General features: G+C 32.2%; 1 protein-coding gene across 6 annotated transcripts in view; it reads left to right on the top strand.

Moving 5' to 3' along the window:
- Positions 1–21606, top strand: part of LOC149792919 (intermembrane lipid transfer protein VPS13A-like) — a 345749-nt gene that overhangs the window by 205964 nt on the left and 118179 nt on the right. For all 6 annotated transcript variants that reach the window (XM_089966749.1, XM_089966747.1, XM_089966746.1 and 3 more), the window contains 4 exons: positions 2063–2227; positions 9736–9858; positions 14944–15090; positions 21185–21346. In XM_089966749.1, the coding sequence (XP_089822875.1) occupies positions 2063–2227; positions 9736–9858; positions 14944–15090; positions 21185–21346 (597 nt within the window). The remainder of the gene's footprint in view (positions 1–2062; positions 2228–9735; positions 9859–14943; positions 15091–21184; positions 21347–21606) is intronic.

Below are 21606 nucleotides of genomic sequence, written 5' to 3'. Positions count from 1 at the left end.
ACTTTGTATGTAGGCTTATATAATCAAGTTATGAGCAAGCGACTGTACATGACACTATAGTGAAGTAGCTGAAATCATGCAAGTAGTTTCCAGTGAATACAATCGTAGCCTATGTCACGTCATGTGATTTAGGTATCCATTTGCAGAGTAAGTGGTTCCACTTGAATAGGTTTTAGTCCATGGTAAGTTTTGTGATTCATGTATCCATTTGCAGTGAACGAGATTAAGTGTCTTGGTATAGGAAACAACATTATCTACAGGATGCCTCATTAGATTCCAAAACCAACATTATCTTCAGGATGCCTCATTAGATTCCAAAACCAACATTGTTTGCAGGATACATGATTAAATGCCAATACTGACTGCCCATGCAAATCAACAACTAAAAGTACTTGTACTGTATTGTACTCAGTAGGTGAAGTACTGATTTTAAACGAGGTGAAAGCTATACCTGGTGTATGTTTTACAGTGTAAGAATGCATTCTTGGTACTCAGTGATGATGACATATATATAACGTTTACAACATAGGAATGAAATTTAAAGCATTCTGGGTAACCAAGGATAATGACATTCATGGAATAAATTACAGCATATGCATGTAATCTAAAGCATTCTGGGTAACTAAGGATAATGATATTCATGGAATAAATTACAGCATAGGAATGAAATCTTAAGCATTCTAGGTAACCAAGGATAATGACATTCATGGAATAAATTACAGCAATGGCATGTAATCTAAAGCATTCTGGGTAACCAAGGATAATGATATTCATGGAATAAATTACAGCATAGGAATGAAATCTTAAGCATTCTGGGTAACCAAGGATAATGATATTCATGGAATAAATTACAGCATAGGAATGAAATCTTAAGCATTCTGGGTAACCAAGGATAATGATATTCATAGACCATTTACAGCATATGAATGAAAACTGAAGCATTCTGGGTAACCAAGGATAATGACTTTGGTAGAACATAGTAAAATTCCTAATGGCAAGACTCAATAATTTGATGATGAACAACCACTAGAATCTAATCATGATCAACAACCATTAGAATTTAATCGTGATGAACAACTGCTAGAATTTAATCATGATGAACAACCACTAGAATTTAATCATGATGAACAACCACTAGAATTTAATCATGATGAACAACCACTAGAATTTAATCATGATGAACAACTGCTAGAATTTAATCATGATGAACAACTGCTAGAATTTAATCGTGATGAACAACCTCTAGAATTTAATCATGAAGAACAACCACTAGAATTTAATCATGATGAACAACTGGTAGAATTTAATCATGATGAACAACCACTCGAATTTAATCATGATGAACAACCACTAGAATTTAATCATGATGAACAACCACTAGAATTTAATCATGATGAACAACTGCTAGAATTTAATCGTGATGAACAACTGCTAGAATTTAATCATGATGAACAACCACTAGAATTTAATCATGATGAACAACTGGTAGAATTTAATCATGATGAACAACCACTCGAATTTAATCATGAAGAACAACCTCTAGAATTTAATCATGATGAACAACCTCTAGAATTTAATCATGATGAACAACCTCTAGAATTTAATCATTATTTCTTTGAATAACCCTCATTAATCTCTGGCAGCTTTATTAAAATTCCATCAGACGATTTATTCTCTCTCTATTGAACACACACACACACACATATACATTCTGTCTTGCTCTGTCTCTCTCTCTCTCTCTTGAACACACACACACCCCCACAACAACAACAACAACAACAACTCTTCCACTAAAGTGATCTTCCTAATGACATTATAAGCATTTGAACCCACTATCTCCTGATTCATTTAGTAGAATGTACCATAGTTTGATGGCTTTCATTCCCAAAACTTGACACAAAGATTCCTGATGATGGGGTGCAGGTGTGGCACCTATCTTGTCTCCTAATTAGATATCTTTACTGATTATAAGGTTGGGATTAAAGTTTGACATAGTATGCTGTCTCTGTACTGAATTGGGATTAAAGTTATATGTATTTGTTGCATTTTCTGTTTGTTTTAGGTGAAGAAGAATGATGATGTGTTACCCCCTGGCCTTGAAGATGATTCAGAAACTGAAGAAATTGTCACACTGCCACCCAAGATGTCCATTAACATCCACTCACAGGACGAGTTGCAGCTCACCATGAGTCAAACGTGTCTTGACGTACTCACCAAGCTTGGAAAGGTAGGATCATGTTGTAAATTAAGTCAGACAGGTGAGTGTAGATAATAACCAGCTGATTGTAAATTAAGTCAGACAGGTGAGTGTAGATAATAACCAGCTGATTGTAAATTAAGTCAGACAGGTTAGTGTAGATAATAACCAGCTGATTGTAAATTAAGTCTGACAGGTGAGTGTAGATAATAACCAGGTGATTGTAAATTAAGTCAGACAGGTTAGTGTAGATAATAACCAGGTGATTGTAAATTAAGTCAGACAGGTGAGTGTAGATAATAACCAGGTGACTGTAAATTAAGTCAGACAGGTGAGTGTAGATAATAACCAGGTGATTGTAAATTAAGTCAGACAGGTGAGTGTAGATAATAACCAGGTGATTGTAAATAAAGTCAGACAGGTGAGTGTAGATAATAACCAGGTGATTGTAAATTAAGTCTGACAGGTGAGTGTAGATAATAACCAGCTGATTGTAAATTAAGTCAGACAGGTTAGTGTAGATAATAACCAGGTGATTGTAAATTAAGTCTGACAGGTGAGTGTAGATAATAACCAGGTGATTGTAAATTAAGTCAGACAGGTGAGTGTAGATAATAACCAGGTGATTGTAAATTAAGTCAGACAGGTGAGTGTAGATAATAACCAGCTGATTGTAAATTAAGTCTGACAGGTGAGTGTAGATAATAACCAGGTGATTGTAAATTAAGTCTGACAGGTTAGTGTAGATAATAACCAGGTGATTGTAAATTAAGTCAGACAGGTGAGTGTAGATAATAACCAGGTGATTGTAAATTAAGTCAGACAGGTGAGTGTAGATAATAACCAGGTGATTGTAAATTAAGTCAGACAGGTGAGTGTAGATAATAACCAGGTGATTGTAAATTAAGTCTGACAGGTGAGTGTAGATAATAACCAGGTGATTGTAAATTAAGTCAGACAGGTGAGTGTAGATAATAACCAGGTGATTGTAAATTGAGGGGAGGGTAGATATTGACCATCTTGGAAATAAAACAAGTGCCATACAAACATTTAAAGTCACCTAAAAGCAGTGTGCAAATGATATACATAGCATTAGTCTATATACCAAAAAAATGATATACATAGCATTAGTCTATATACAAAATGATATACATAGCATTAGTCTATATACAAAATGATATACATAGCATTAGTCTATATACAAAATTATATACATAGCATTAGTCTATATACAAAATGATACACAAAGCATTAGTCTATGTACAAAAAAATCATATACATAGCATTAGTCTATATACAAACAAAATGATATACATAGCATTATTCTATATACAAAATGATATACATATCATTAGTCTATATACAAAATGATATACATAGCATTAGTCTATATACAAAATGATATACATAGCATTAGTCTATATACAAATGATATACATAGCATTAGTCTACATACAAAATGATATAAATAGCATTAGTCTATATACAAATGATATACATAGCATTAGTCTACATACAAAATGATACACATAGCATTAGTCTATATACAAATGATATACATAGCATTAGTCTACATGCAAAATGATATATATAGCATTAGTCTATATACAAAATGATATACATAGCATTAGTCTATATACAGAATGATACACATAGCATTAGTCTATATACAAAATGATACACCAAGCATTAGTCTATATACAAAAAATGATATACATAGCATTAGTTTTATACAAAATGATATACATAGCATTAGTCTATATACAAAATGATACACATAGCATTAGTCTATATACAAAATGATACACATAGCATTAGTCTATATACAAAATGATACACAAAGCATTAGTCTATATACAAAAAATGATATAAATAGCATTAGTCTTTATACAAAATGATACACGTAACATTAGTCTATATACAAAATGATACACATAGCATTAGTCTGTATACAAAATGATGTACCTAGCATTAGTCTATATACAAAATGATGTACCTAGCATTAGTCTATATACAAAATGATATACATACATTAGTCTTTATACAAAATGATATACATACATTAGTCTATAAACAAAAGGATCCATGTAGCATTAGTCTATATAAAAAATTATACACATAGCATTAGTCTATATACAAATGATGTACCTAGCATTAGTCTATATACAAATGATATACATAGCATTAGTCTATATACAAATGATACACATAGCATTAGCCTATATACAAAATGATATACATATCATTAGTCTATATACAGAATGATATAGCATTAGTCTATATACAAATGATATACATAACATTAGTCTATATACAAATGATACACATAGCATTAGTCTATATACAAAATGATATACATAGCATTAGTCTATATACAAATGATACACATAGCATTAGTCTATATACAAAATGATATACATAGCATTAGTCTATATACAAAATGATATACATACATTAGTCTATATACAAAATGATATACGTAGCATTAGTCTATATGCAAATGATACACATAGCATTAGTCTATATACAAAATGATATACATATCATTAGTCTATATACAGAATGATATAGCATTAGTCTATATACAAATGATATACATAACATTGGTCTATATACAAAATGATATACATAGCATTAGTCTACATACAAAATGATACACATAGCATTAGTCTATTTACAAAATGATACACATAGCATTAGTCTATATACAAAATGATGTACCTAGCATTAGTCTATATACAAAATGATGTACATAGCATTAGTCCATATACAAATGATGTACATAGCATTAGTCTATATACAAAATGATATACATAGCATTAGTCTATATACAGAATGATATAGCATTAGTCTATATACAAATGATATACATAACATTAGTCTATATACAAATGATATACATAACATTAGTCTATATACAAAATGATATACATAGCATTAGTCTACATACAAAATGATACACATAGCATTAGTCTATTTACAAAATGATACACATAGCATTAGTCTATATACAAAATGATGTACCTAGCATTAGTCTATATACAAAATGATGTACATAGCATTAGTCTATATACAAATGATATACAAAGCATTAGTCTATATACAAATGATATACATAGCATTAGTCTACATGCAAAATGATATACATAGCATTAGTCTATATACAAAATGATATACATAGCATTAGTCTATGTACAGAATGATACACATAGCATTAGTCTATATACAAAATGATACACATAGCATTAGTCTATATACAAAATGATACACAAAGCATTAGTCTATATACAAAAAATGATATACATAGCATTAGTTTTATACAAAATGATACACATAGCATTAGTCTATATACGAAATGATACACATAGCATTAGTCTACATACAAAATGATACACATGGCATTAGTCTATATACAAAATGATACACAAAGCATTAGTCTATATACAAAAAATGATATAAATAGCATTAGTCTTTATACAAAATGATATACGTAACATTAGTCTATATACAAAATGATACACATAGCATTAGTCTGTATACAAAATGATGTACCTAGCATTAGTCTATATACAAAATGATGTACCTAGCATTAGTCTATATACAAAATGATGTACCTAGCATTAGTCTTTATACAAAATGATATACATACATTAGTCTATAAACAAAAGGATCCATGTAGCATTAGTCTATATAAAAATTTATACACATAGCATTAGTCTATATACAAATGATGTACCTAGCATTAGTCTATATACAAAATGATATACATAGCATTAGTCTATATACAAAATGATATTCATAGCATTAGTCTATATACAAAATGATATACATAGCATTAGTCTATATACAAATGATACACATAGCATTAGTCTATATACAAAATGATATACATATCATTAGTCTATATACAGAATGATATAGCATTAGTCTATATACAAATGATATACATAACATTAGTCTATATACAAAATGATATACATAGCATTAGTCTACATACAAAATGATACACATAGCATTAGTCTATTTACAAAATGATACACATAGCATTAGTCTATATACAAAATGATGTACCTAGCATTAGTCTATATACAGAATGATGTACATAGCATTAGTCTATATACAAATGATATACATAGCATTAGTCTATATACAAAATGATATACATATCATTAGTCTATATACAGAATGATATAGCATTAGTCTATATACAAATGATATACATAACATTAGTCTATATACAAATGATATACATAACATTAGTCTATATACAAAATGATATACATAGCATTAGTCTACATACAAAATGATACACATAGCATTAGTCTATTTACAAAATGATACACATAGCATTAGTCTATATACAAAATGATGTACCTAGCATTAGTCTATATACAAAATGATGTACATAGCATTAGTCTATATACAAATGATATACATAGCATTAGTCTATATACAAATGATATACATAGCATTAGTCTACATACAAAATGATATACATAGCATTAGTCTATATACAAAATGATATAGCATTAGTCTATATACAAATGATATACATAGCATTAGTCTACATACAAAATGATACACATAGCATTAGTCTATTTACAAAATGATACACATAGCATTAGTCTATATACAAAGTGATGTACCTAGCATTAGTCTATATACAAGATGATGTACATGTCATTAGTCTATATACAAATGATGTACATAGCATTAATCTTTATACAAATGATATACATAGCATTAGTCTATATACAAAATGATACACATAGCATTAGTCCAGATGTAAATGATATACATAGCATTAGTCTATATACAAATGATACACATAGCATTAGTCTATATACAAAATGATATACATGGCATTAGTCTATATACAAAATGATATATATAGCATTAGTCTACATACAAAATGATATACATAGCATTAGTCTATATACAGAATGATATAGCATTAGTCTATATACAAATGATACACATAGCATTAGTCTATATGCAAATGATATACATAGCATTAGTCTATATACAAATGATATACATAGCATTAGTCTATATAAAATGATATAGCATTAGTCTATATACAAAATGATATACATAGCATTAGTCCATATGCAAATGATATACATAGCATTAGTCTATATACAAAATGATATATATAGCATTAGTCTACATACAAATGATATACATAGCATTAGTCTATATACAAAATGATATACATAGCATTAGTCCATATGCAAATGATATACATAGCATTAGTCTATATACAAATGATATACATAACATTAGTCTATATACAAAATGATATAGCATTAGTCTATATACAAAATGATATACATAGCATTAGTCCATATGCAAATGATATACATAGCATTAGTCTATATTTGAAATGTTATACATAACATTAGTCTATATACAAATGATATACATGGCATTAATCTATATACAAAATGATATACATGGCATTAGTCTATATACAAAATGATATAGCATTAGTCTATATACAAATGATATACATAACATTAGTCTATATACAAATGATATACATAGCATTAGTCTATATGCAAAATGATATAGCATTAGTCTATATACAAAATGATATACATATACAAAATGATATACATAGCATTAGTCCATATGCAAATGATATACATAGCATTAGTCTATATACAAATGATATACATAGCATTAGTCTATATACAAAATGATATACATAGCATTAGTCTATATACAAATGATATACATAGCATTAGTCTATATACAAAATGATATACATAGCATTAGTCTATATACAAATGATATACATAGCATTAGTCTATATACAAAATGATATACATAGCATTAGTCTACATACAAAATGATATACATGGCATTAGTCTATATACAAAATGATATACATAGCATTAGTCTATATACAAATGATATACATAGCATTAGTCTATATACAAAATGATATACATAGCATTAGTCTACATACAAAATGATATACATAGCATTAGTCTATATACAAAATGATATACATAGCATTAGTCCATATGCAAATGATATACATAGCATTAGTCTATATACAAAATGATATACATAACATTAGTCTATATACAAATGATATACATGGCATTAATCTATATACAAAATGATATAGCATGAGTCTATATACAAATGATATACATAACATTAGTCTATATACAAATGATATACATAGCATTAGTCTATATACAAAATGATATAGCATTAGTCTATATAGAAAATGATATACATAGCATTAGTCCATATGCAAATGATATACATATCATTAGTCTATATACAAATGATATACATAGCATTAGTCTATATACAAAATGATATAGCATTAGTCTATATACAAATGATATACATAGCATTAGTCTATATACAAAATGATATACATAGCATTAGTCTACTTACAAAATGATATACATAGCATTAGTCTATATACAAAATGATATACATGGCATTAGTCTATATACAAAATGATATACATAGCATTAGTCTATATACAAACGATATACATAGCATTAGTCTATATACAAAATAATATACATAGCATTAGTCTATATACAAAATGATATACATGGCATTAGTCTATAAACAAAATGATATACATAGCATTAGTCTATATACAAAATGATATACATAGCATTAGTCTACATACAAAATGATATACATAGCATTAGTCTATATACAAAATGATATACATAGCATTAGTCTATATACAAAATGATATACATAGCATTAGTCTATATACAAATGATATACATAGCATTAGTTTATATACAAAATGATACACAAAGCATTAGTCTATATACAAAATGATATACATAGCATTAGTCTATATACAAAATGATATACATAGCATTAGTCTATATACAAATGATATACATAGCATTAGTTTATATACAAAATGATACACAAAGCATTAGTCTATATACAAAATGATATACATAGCATTAGTCTATATACAAACGATATACATAGCATTAGTCTATATACAAAATAATATACATAGCATTAGTCTATATACAAAATGATATACATGGCATTAGTCTATAAACAAAATGATATACATAGCATTAGTCTATATACAAAATGATATATATAGCATTAGTCTATATACAAAATGATATACATAGCATTAGTCTATATACAAAATGATATATATAGCATTAGTCTACATACAAAATGATATACATAGCATTAGTCTATATACAAAATGATATATATAGCATTAGTCTATATACAAAATGATATACATGATATGAAAACTTAACATAATTTATACCTCTTGCTGTTGCTATCATTCTTGCACCCAATCCTTGCTGTTTTCTTTCTTTTCAGTCATTTCTCTTTTTCGTCTTGCACACAAATGTGCATGCACAATAACATGTACACACATACATACACATGCATGTATGCCTATTTTGTGATATATATGTATGTTTCATTATGAGTGTGCAAGCTTTTCAGAAATTTAATAAGAAAGTAGTATTTGATTTATAATCATTTGTTTCTTTTTTGCATATCAGGCTTTTGGGGATGCATACAATCTCATTGATTCAGGGCAGAAACTTGGGGAAATCACCTCACCATATGTCATCAATAATTACACTGGACTGGATTTAGTGATCAAGCTGGACAATGCATTTGAGGTAAATGAAATGTCTTTTATAATTTTGTCTCACCTACATAGGAACCATAGAAGTTGAGCTGGTAGAGCTTCATACTTGTAATCCAGCAGTAACAGACTCACTACCTATCCAAGCCAGCCTGGGTTAGGTCCTTGGGAAAGGCACTTAGCTCATATTTCCTGTATACGATACAGCTAGCCATTTCTGAAAGTGCCAGTAAAAACTAACCATCCCATCAACTGTCCAACCAACCAGGCAACCAACCAATCATCCAATCATCTTAGTGCATAGAAGACATCAAGACACATGTTTCATAATAATTGTTGTCAACAATACAATTTATGGGTAAAAATTTGGGGCGAAATGATTTGAAATCATTGTATATGGAGTATAGTCTGTGACATGGTTTGACAGCATGACACTCATTTGTTAATTTTTTTTACATGCTTGTCAATTCTCAGTGCCGTGGAATGAATATTTCTTATGCAATTTGCTATTTATGTATTTTGCTGTCAATTCATTAAATCAGTTTTCATGTTTTTTCCTAAAATGTTTTTTTTTCCCCCCATAGTTAAATTGTAAAACTGTAAAATGTAACTGCTCCGGTGGCCTAGTGGTTATAGCGTCCGCCTCGGATGCAGGAGGTCATGGGGCTGATTCATACGAAAGACTTACTAAAACGGTACTAACATATCCTCGCTTGGTGCTCATCATTAAGAGGTTAGTGTTAGGACTGGTTGAGCTGGTGTCAGGATAATGTGACTGGGTGGGACAAGTTGCTACATGTCTGCAGCATGATGCCCCAGTGCTATAAACTGCTACACTGCAGACATCATGGCGATATGACTGAAAAATTGTTAAAGCTACTTTAAAAATCCAAATCACACACACATTGTAAATTGTGGGAAGGGGTCCACAGAAAGATCAATAGAATAAGGGTCCACAGAAAGATCATTGGAGAAGGGGTCCACTGAAAGACCATTGGGGAAGGGGTTCAACAAAAGACCATTGGGGAAGGGGTCCACAGAAAGACCATTCAGGAAGGAGTCCACAGTAAAACTGTCGGAGAAGGAGTCCACAGAAAGATCATTGTGGGAGGGGTCCATAGAAAAGATCGATGCTTGTGGGGTCTTTAAATTTATTTTTGTGTAGCTCAATAAAATCAGCAAAACTTAGTTTTCCATGAAACTTAATAATCCATAAAAATTGTGAATTTACAGTATTTATTTTGCTATATGCTGATCGATACCAGCCCATCCACAAATCTGTTGTTTACTCGATTCTACCATGCACCATAAATTCCTTTTTAGTGTAGAGATAATCTCATTGGGCAGAATGTGCGAGGAACCAACTTATAAATAAAAATGTGTCAAAGGAACCTATGGTCTTACCCGTCATTCATTTGTCTGCCAGGAACTGCTTGTTATTATACTGGATGCCTGGTAGCTTATTTGAATCCAGACTTGGAATAAGAAGCTTAATATGATAATATCAATAATATAATAAAAAATAATAATAATGAAATGAGTTTCATAATGTATGCATAATGAGGTGATCTTGTCTCTGATTGGTTGATCTTGTTACCTTTAGGGTGGCAGAATTTCTGATCTGATTCGGATCGGACTTTATTTTGCATCAGATTACTTGTTGCTGTGTTTGTTACAATGCATAAAGCCATATTTTTTTATCCATTTTTGATGAAGTTTGAAATATTAGCTTTTGACTTTAATATGTCAGACAGGTTCAGTGGTGAATAACATCCAGACATATTAATGAGGTGATTTTATATCTGCCAAAGCATACAAGTGCACAGATCACAATTTCTATGTTACGCGTTTAAGCTCGAATAAACAGTAACAAAAGAAAGAGTGAAAACAACAAGCTTTGAAAAATTTAACAAATTATTTATTTCCCTGGAAAAATACTGTTAAAAATGAAAAAATAAAAACTTATGGTTTTAAGAATCAAACCCAAAAATAATCCAAGAATAATCCAGGAATACAATTTTAGAAGTCCTAACAATGAAATGTTCAAATGATTTCAAGTTTGAGTCCCGATGAAGAATCCAAGATTGAAGGTGATGACATATGCTGTATCATGTATAGTGTAGTTGTCTACAGTTCCTTGTAGAAACACAAGGAAAATAACACTCCTGTTTTGGAAATCCAAATAAAATTTTAAGAAATGTCTGTTCAAGAATTCTGTATGAGCACACATATATTTCCAGGAAAAAAGAATTAATACTTTTGAATCCAAATAATTCAAATAAACATTAAAATAACTCCAAACTGACACAACAAAAGAACACCTTGACATCAAATGTTATAAGCCCAGACTGAGATTATTTCTCTAAAACAATGGTTATACAGTAATTTTGAGGCACAGAATGGGTGCCCGTATGAGGGTCATATGATTATGTTTGTATCACATACTCAAAACATGGCCCTGATGAAAACCAATTATTTTACTCTAAGAATAAAAAAAAAAAGTTGTTTTCTTCAATAAAACTATTTACAAGCCTGGGGTCACATATTCAATACAGCCTGGATCTCACTCTTATTATTCCCACAGTAGAAATAAATATTTTAAAAAAGTCTTGTTCACGTGACTGTTACTAATTTTGAGTTTGGGTCAGCAACTAGGTCAGCTTTATGTGTTTACAAATGAATCAGTCATGGTCTAACTATTTTCTGAAAAAAAGTTTCCAAATCACGTAAACAAGATTATATTATAACAGCATGTACAATAAAAAATTTTTTTAAAGCTGTCAGACAAACAATAAAATTAAAATAAATATGAATTAAATCAGATATATGTAACAACAATGACAAAATTTTATGGATTTGTGGATGTGGAAAGTTCATGAGAAGTCCAGCAAATTAGTTAAGCCATGTATATAAAAATGTACTCTGTGCAGTACACAAGTTTTATTTAGCTGTTCAGATAAGCAGAATAACTAAGAATTTAAAAAAAAATATTAAATAGTAATACTTATTTGATAATAGTAACTCGGTTAATAGTAACTTGGAAGCTGATACAGAAGAATGCTTGGAAATCCCATGAATTATTCATAACAGAAATGCATGTGTACTAGAGGGGTGATACAGTTGTCACCCTTTCCTCACATTTGTGAACTTTGGCCCATTTCTGGAAAGTAAGATTATAGTCACAGCTTAGGCAGAAAGTTGCCGATTTTTTTCAGCTTTAAGTCAGTACTTGTGAAAAGTAAATGAAGAGAGTGAATGTTGAAGTAGAGTTTGTTGCCAGAGGACAGCAGTTTTAAAATGATGTCAGATACTGGGTTAGATGAACCACTAGATCTGATAGAAATTAAAATTTGATGCAAAGTTTAGAAGTCTTAACTGCTACATTATATGTTCTTACATCAGGATACCAAGATGGGAGTCATGTTGTGTAATATTTACACAAATTAGGGGGAAAATGATCCTTTTATAATGGAAATTGGTGTTTTAGCTGCAAGACTTCAACTCTTATATCATGCTGAGTCACCAGATCACATTTTGGAGCAGCAGAGATATCCATGAGACAATACCATTGAACTGTACAAAACAAGCATTCAGAACAGTTTCCCAATTTGTTGGTGCTGGCTAACCTTGCTACGCATATTATTCACCTTCAGACGGCAGATTGTGAACATATTTTCACAAGGCATGAGTTACTGAGGGACATTCAGAAGGGGTTTCTTTCCTTGCTGGACATTTTGCAAACCATAGGGGCAGGTTAAATAGGCTGTTTATGGCTGAATACTTGTTTTATAATCATATTGGAAATAAATGTCAATTTTCTAATGAAGTTGTTTGCATTTTTGTATATAGTATGTTTTCTTTTTTCAAGATCTCTGAAACATCTTTAACAACATTTCTCCAGGAGGTTTCAGCAACATGCCATGATTTCATAGCAAGTAATAGTGAAACTTCTCTCCCTTGAGGAACTTTTTATCCACCAGGAGCTCTTTTTGATCAAAGTTATAGTGAGGTCTTAGTGTTTGGACCCCATGAGTTATGGAGGGAGAGGAGGTCTAATCAACGAACATCTTTGTCTTCTTAAACCAATTAGTTTGCCATGCATCATTGCACCTCTCATCGTGCCATAATAATTCTAATCCCCATTAGTCTGGTTCCCACTGAATTTTATAATTCTAGGATAGAACATATTAAAATACTGGTTTGGGGGAGGGTTTATCTTAAAAAATATAATATTTTTCAAAGTAGTTGATTTCATCTATAAAATGGTATGTGTGGTAGATGGCCACTTAAAATGGTATTTTTCCTTTGAGGTCTTGGATGAATTCATACTTAAGTGATTAATGAGTTAATTTTGCATCTGATTCGTTAACCTTGTTAAAACTCAGGAAGTCTTACTTCTTAACTCATTTTGATAAAAACTGTAATATATGTGCTTGTATTATGGAAATAAGGAAGGCAGTGCACCCTAATATGATGATCTTGTTATTTATTGTAAAACTCTGGAGCCATATTTCTGATCTGATTTAGATCAGACTTTTAAAATTTGCATCAGGATCTTAAATGAGTTCAGTAATTAGTGAGATCCAAGCATATTAATGAGGTGATCATGAATTTGACTGGCTAATCTTGTTACCACTCTTGAATCACATTTCTGATCTTCTTTTGATAAAGCTTGGAATATGATTGTATATCTTCATGGCTGACCTTCATGGTGAGCTAGATCCAGATATTAATGATGTGATTTTGTATCGGATCTAGAATTACTTCATTGACGAGCTAGATCCAGATATTAATGAGGTGATTTTGTATCGGATCTAGGATTACTTCATTGATGAGCTAGATCCAGATATTAATGAGGTGATTTTGTATCGGATCTAGGATTACTTCATTGATGAGCTAGATCCAGATATTAATGAGGTGATTTTGTATTGGATCTAGAATGATTTCATTTATGAGCAAGAGACTTGGCAAATTATTTATGCCTTTTTCTTTTGAATGAATTGTTATCAGGATATAGTAAAGTAGGTAGGACCAAGAAGGTCCGTTATCAAGTTTGGTAAGCCAAGTGAGTCTTGGTCTTCATTTTACTTCACGAGTCTTTTCATTTATATTTACACAGATACCTCCGAATGCTGCTAATGGTAAAGTTAAGTTGATGAGTGGAGAAAAGCTGCTACTGGAAAACCGTAAAATTGCGGCCTTACGCAAGCAAGCCTCAGTGATCAAGACAGCACAAGATGGAGATGAAAAGAAAATGATATTTCAGGTATATGTAACTCATTTTTTTGTCTAAGTAAAATAATTAAATAAGGACATCAAAATTGTGTGGGTAGATTTTGGCAACTTACTGTGTATTTGTAAAAATTATAGCACCTGAAGTAACAACAGAAAGATGGAAAATTATATTTTGATATGCAACAAGTGTAAGTAATAAAGGAAAACATTTCTCAGTAGTTCATATATTTCCAAGAAATAGTCCAAAGATGAAGGAAAATGTGGTACACAGAAGAAGCCACCAATCTTTGATATATAGTTATGTATCCCTTCTAGAGGCCTTGATAATGCATTGGTAATGTATTCACTTAGCACATTTGCAGTTCAAAAGTTTTTATCTCTTAGTGTTGACAAGCTCGTAGGTTGTCCATCCAGTGTAGTCTTCTCAAAGCTCTTCAGTTTACCCTAACACAATTACCACATTATGCCAACATCTTGGACTGGACCATTCAGGGTGCATTATATAAAAGGGTCCACGATATTGAGGCTCTAGAGATCTTGTTGTTGAAGATTTCAGCACAAGAGGTGGCTAGTTTATTTGATGGAGGAAGAAACCTGGAAAAAAACACCAACCAGTGGAAACTTTCTTACATACCCACATTGACCAAGACTGAGATCGAACCTATGTGGACAGAGGTGAGATGCATGAGTAATCTCTAAAGGCAAGTGCCTTAGACCTCTTGGCCACCCGAGCCCATGAGGCTGTAATAAAGAGCTAGGTGAAAATATACAAGTCATTCCAACATGAATAGATCACACTCCCCTTTTTTGTTTTGGTATGGTGGAGTTATCCCCCTTTAGATGAATTCACATATCAAGTATCATGTTTGTAGGTGAAGTAGGATTTGTTTATTTGTTTTATTCATTGCACCTTTTACAACTTGGACTCAGTTTAAAATAAAAACTTATATGGACACATTTGCATATCATAAATGCAGCAGAAAATGGCAAACCTCTTGCTTGGTTTTATGAAATCTCCACCATATGATGTTCTGGATAAGAAAAAAGAAAACATCAGTTTTAGCTTGTTACCACTCTGGAGTCTTTTATTTCTGATTTCCCCCTGTGGGTCAGGTATTTTAGAATAGGCGCAATGCATCCTTACTGCATGTCATAATAGGTGACTAAGTGGAGGTGTAACCTCTTACCAATTTGTTGCGACCCAGGTTGAGGGAGGAAAGGACCCTAGTAGACAAAAAGTAAACGGAAACTAATGAGTGACTTCCTGATTCAGCATCTACTTCTTAATAGACAGGTGGTCAGGATGGGCAAGGTCTTTACAAATTGGCATGTCACATCAAGCCCTGTGAGGGTTCTTTTCTCACTTTCTCTGTAACTGTTTTATTTGTACTATCTTGATATCATCAGTGCCACTACAGTTCACTCTGTTGTTTTCCCTTCTTTTTTCCCTTCTCAGAAGATTTCCTAGAAGGAGGTGTCTTAATGGGTCAGTCAGGAGGCAACTTCCTAGAAGGAGGTGTCTTAATGGGTCAGTCAGGAGGCAACTTCCTAGAAGGAGGTGTCTTAATGGGTCAGTCAGGAGGTATCTGTACCTGCTGAGTATACCATCTGTGTATCTCTGGCACTTGAAAAATGTCCCCTTGTTGGACTCTGTGATGGGTGTGTCTGCAGAAAACCTTTTTAAAAGATATGGACATCACACTTAAAAATCACTCTTTTTTTAACACATACTCTAAAATTGCTGACAGGTCCTTAGGAGGAGCTTTAGTTTTTGTGAACAATAGGGCACAGCACAATGCCATTCCATTCCATGAGACACAAATTACAAGCCATTGCTGTAAGCAACACTCTTCATTGAGTGATTATTGTTTTCTTCCATTTATATATCACCAAACACCAATTTACAACTAAATGAATCAGACAGTCATGTCCATCAGGTGCCTGTCTGGCATAGTAGTGAGCGAGCAAAGCATTGATTCAGGAAGTGAAAATTTGGATGAGCTGATGTTAGTGAAAAATATAATTTGGAGCAGAGTTATCCAAGAGACACTACCTGTAAACTGTGGAAAATTGTACATGACAAGCACAGAACAGTTTCCCAACTTGCTAGATATCCATATCCCCTTTTGACGACAAATATTCTTGGCACAGTACAGTATTCATACATAGAAAAGGAACAGATTAAGTTCAGAAACAAACAGATACACAGCTTGTATAATTAATGGAGACATGTTCAGAAAATTTTAATGTGAATAGAGCTGTAACAGAATGGAGCAGGAAGAAAGAGAGATGGATATTTAACTGTTAGGTAAATATTAAAATATGGCTGTTTCCTCTTCCTGCCCCCCTCCTCCCTATGTTGCATTGTACCCTTTTACATGCCAGAACCAGACAGTGCTCAAAAAATCTGATAGCCTGATGCCCAGGGCCCCTCTAATTTTAGTTCGGGCCCGTCTTGTATTCCAAGTTAGGTGCCGATCAGACTTGTCAGATTTTTTTAGTTTAAGTGAGGATACTTGGATCTCACTGATGAAACGAGTAAATGTACTTTCAAGATGTTGACATACATGCCATAACACAACACAATCTAAATCAGATTACCTCTGTCCAATGTGAAGTTGACGTTTGATTTTAATCAAATGGAAGTTTTGCTAAAAATAAGATGTTTTACTCCCAACCCCCCCCCCCCCCAACATGGTCATGTTTCAAGAAAACACATTTTTCAGTAATCTTAAAAAAAAAAACCAAAATACAACAACAATAAATAAATACAAACAGAAAAATTTTCAGTCTATGCCTGTTACATGTAGTATGTATAAATGGTAATCCGTAATGATTGGAACTGATATAAAACTATCCCTTGGGCAGTTTAAATTGCAGCAATGAAAGGAAAAGAGGTCAGCTATAAAATCGAAGTTTCACATTAACTGGCTGACAATAACTAGTGAGTTGTGTTGAAAGTTGCAGTGGGTGAACCCATTGTGCTGATTTGCATAGGTAGTATCAGGAAGTGGAACAATCCATTATAGGTAAATCAAATAGATGATAGATGCAAGAACAAAAGTTATTACATATTATTGCTTTGACTGAGAATGTTTAATATTTTTTGTGGGGGACATGTAGTGGTCAGCCATGAAATTTTATGGATGTTGGCCAAAGCATGTTTAAAGGTGAAATTGGGGAAGGCGACTATTGCCCCCACCCCCTTGCCCCAATTTGTGAGCACCCATGGGACGCGCCATTTCTCCCTGTGACCAGCCCCCATTTTTATATTCTGGTCAGATGTGGCTAAACTGCATAATAGCTAAAGGTTAGACTTAAGTACACAAGCATAAGGCCAGTGTGATTAATTAACAGTTAATCCTTATTGCATTTATCTTGTCAAAAGGACTGCCCTTCAGACATACTTCAAAGAAACTGTGTGCTACAGTGTTTGTATATATTCACCAGCAATTTTTTGGCAAATAAACGATGCTATATTTCGTAGTAACTTACAATGCCTATGACTTCATTTTAACAGTTCAAATCTGCAGTAACAAGTTACCATACATGTGTTTTTCCCATGTTTTATATCCCACCTTATTTCTTTAGTTTAATTCTTAAGGCATGTAACACTGTTTACTAAATAAAATATTTACTCTGAATTAGTTCTTTGGCAGACCTGCCAACTCTTACGATTTTGCCATAAGTCTTACAAAAATTACACTTAAAATATGGACTTACGTCATACTAGCAAAAACTACAGAAAAAAGATCGTTGCCGAAAAATCCGGATAAATGGTTCATTTGTGTTTTATTTGGATCCGGGTTTCATCTTAGAAGTAGTGCATTTAGTCAGGGAACCAGACTAACTTGACAGCAGTACCTCAGACGCTTTAAAATGCACCTATTTGTTCATGCGAAGCATCTGCATGATCAGACTGTTGATAGAATTGTTAAGAATGGTGTCCAGAAAGCGATGCATGTTTAAAACGAAAGGGAAAATAAGCTTCTAGAAAAGTGTTAATAATCAACATGGAAGAATAAAAAGGAGTATTCAGATTCTTGTGAATAAAAGCTGGAAAGGACAGAATTACGTTTATTGGACATCACGTGCCAATTTGAGTATGTCTCTTGGCGGGAGATATGATTGCCATTGTCATGTGAAATGGAAAGAATTTCCAAGAATTATGTCAAGTTGAGAGATAGCAACAGCCATTGAGCTGCATCGGGTTAGGAACTAGAGTTTGTGCAACTGTACTAGTGGTAAATAAAGACTGTGTGTACTTTACAAACTTTTTAGTTGAACATAATATTTATCGTCGATGTGTCAAACTTTTAATTATGTTTTCCAGCTTTACAATAGCAGTTATTGATATTTTGTTACACCTTACTGAAAACTGGTAAATCTTACGGAAAAAAATCAACTGCCTTACTGAGACGGACTTGTCAGGGCTAGCAGGTCTGCTTTGGGGGCACATATATTGCGTGGTATTTTTTGTTTTATTCCTTCTTTTAATTTTACCATGATAATTAAAGTTTACATACATAGTAGAGGAATGCCAGGTGTTTACTGGCCAAGTTTCTTTGGCGGAAATGGAGATGTGATTTTGTTTGCAGAGACAATTACACTGCATTCACAATGATCTTTTATGGGATTAAAACTAATTGGCAACAAAAAATTTTATATACTATAGTACTGTTGTAGGGGTTTAAAAAATCTGAAATTTATGTGAATAATGTTTAATCTTAACATTCTGTTTACTGAAGAAAACAAAACTTTGTAGTGTGACATTATTTCATCACAACAGTATTCGCAAATGATAAAATAGAATATGGAATCGGTGGATTGCATACATTATATCTATTTATGTATGTTTATTGGGGGTTTTTTTGAGAAATGAAAGTTAACAGACATAATGTAATAATTGGGAATCCTCTGCAAAAAAATTAGGAGATATTTTAAGATCAGGAGATGGGTGTGGAAATACCTCCACAGTTGGGAGGTTTTTCTCCCAGCTTGAGAGTTGACAGATGTGAAATATCCGGGCTTGTGGAATTTCAGTCAGGGCTTGTGCATTTCTTTAAGTTGCCAGCCTAGGGCTTATGTCTAAAAAAAGTTTTCTTTGAGCCCTGACTAGAGTTGAAACTCCAGACTGCTTTTTACATGCAAAGTGGACATACTGATGATGTGTTGTCTAGGCCCCTTTGTTATTCCAGTATTAATCTTAGAACAAATAGCCTAGTCAAAGGCAAGTTCATTAGGATTGTGCCTAATGGAATGCAAATTTGTTAGGATTATGCCTAATTGAATGCAAGTTCATTAGAATTGTGCCTAATTGAATGCACGTTCATTTGGATTGTGCCTAATTGAATGCACATTCATTTGGATTGAGCCTAATTGAATGCAAGTTCATTAGGATTATGCTTAATTGAATGCAAGTTCATTTGGATTGTGCCTAATTGAATGCAAGTTCATTAGGATTGTGCCTAATTGAATTCAAATTCATTAGGATTGTGCCTAATTGAATGCAAGTTCATTTGGATTGGGCCTAATTGAATGCAAGTTCATTTGGATTGGGCCTAATTGAATGCAAGTTCATTAGGATTGTGCCTAATTGAATGCAAGTTCATTAGGATTATGCCTAATTGAATGCAAGTTCATTTGGATTGTGCCTAATTGAATGCAAGTTCATTAGGATTGTGGCTAATTGAATGCAAGTTCATTAGGATTAAGCCTGATTGAATGCAAGTTCATTTGGATTGTGCCTAATTGAATGCAAGTTCATTTGGATTGTGCCTAATTGAATGCAAGTTCATTAGGATTGTGGCTAATTGAATGCAAGTTCATTAGGATTATGCCTAATTGAATGCAAGTTCATTTGGATTGTGCCTAATTGAATGCAAATTCATTAGGATTATGCCTAATTGAGAAAAAAACATAGGTCTAATGGGTCATTTCCAGTATGACTTAAAATGCAATTAATTTTCAGTTCTTAATTTTCAGTTCTTTGTCTTTAGTTAAGCAATGCTTTAATATTAATCCTTTTTTGGGATTTAAGTTGTTTGTGTCTAACTAGGAAGATATGATTATACATCTTTCATCATTTATTTATATAACACCATGACTTGGATCAATTTTTCCAGATTGAGAAGTTTAACGCCACCAGAGAGGTGACCATTAAGAGAGCGGAGAAGCGATTGTTCCTTGTGAACAATAAAACATACCCAGGAGATACATGGTCTGTAGTTTGTTCCACAGACACTGACATCGGACAGAAAATTGTCAATTTCAGATCCAATGTCCAGGTGAACATTTTGTTTTCTTAGTTTTCTTCATTGTTTTTTTTTCCATCAAAGTATGTTGATTATGAATTTCTCACCTGACAAAATCCGATTAATCAATTTTAAGCATCAGAATAATATAAATTTACCTGGCATTGAGGTTATTAAACCCAGACTACCCAGGCAGTTGTAGTTATATTTGTCTGGAAAGGTCTGTGCAAACCAGATGAGATATTTCTGCTCCCTCCTCCATCAGCGTTTTCCCAGCTATTGTAGCCACATTT

This window comes from Sinohyriopsis cumingii, chromosome 8 (genome assembly GCF_028554795.1).
Source record: "Sinohyriopsis cumingii isolate HCF-2022 chromosome 8, ASM2855479v2, whole genome shotgun sequence".
NCBI lineage: Eukaryota > Metazoa > Mollusca > Bivalvia > Unionida > Unionidae > Sinohyriopsis > Sinohyriopsis cumingii.
Note: the sequence above shows the minus strand (reverse complement) of the source record. Positions and strands in the feature narration are given on the sequence as shown.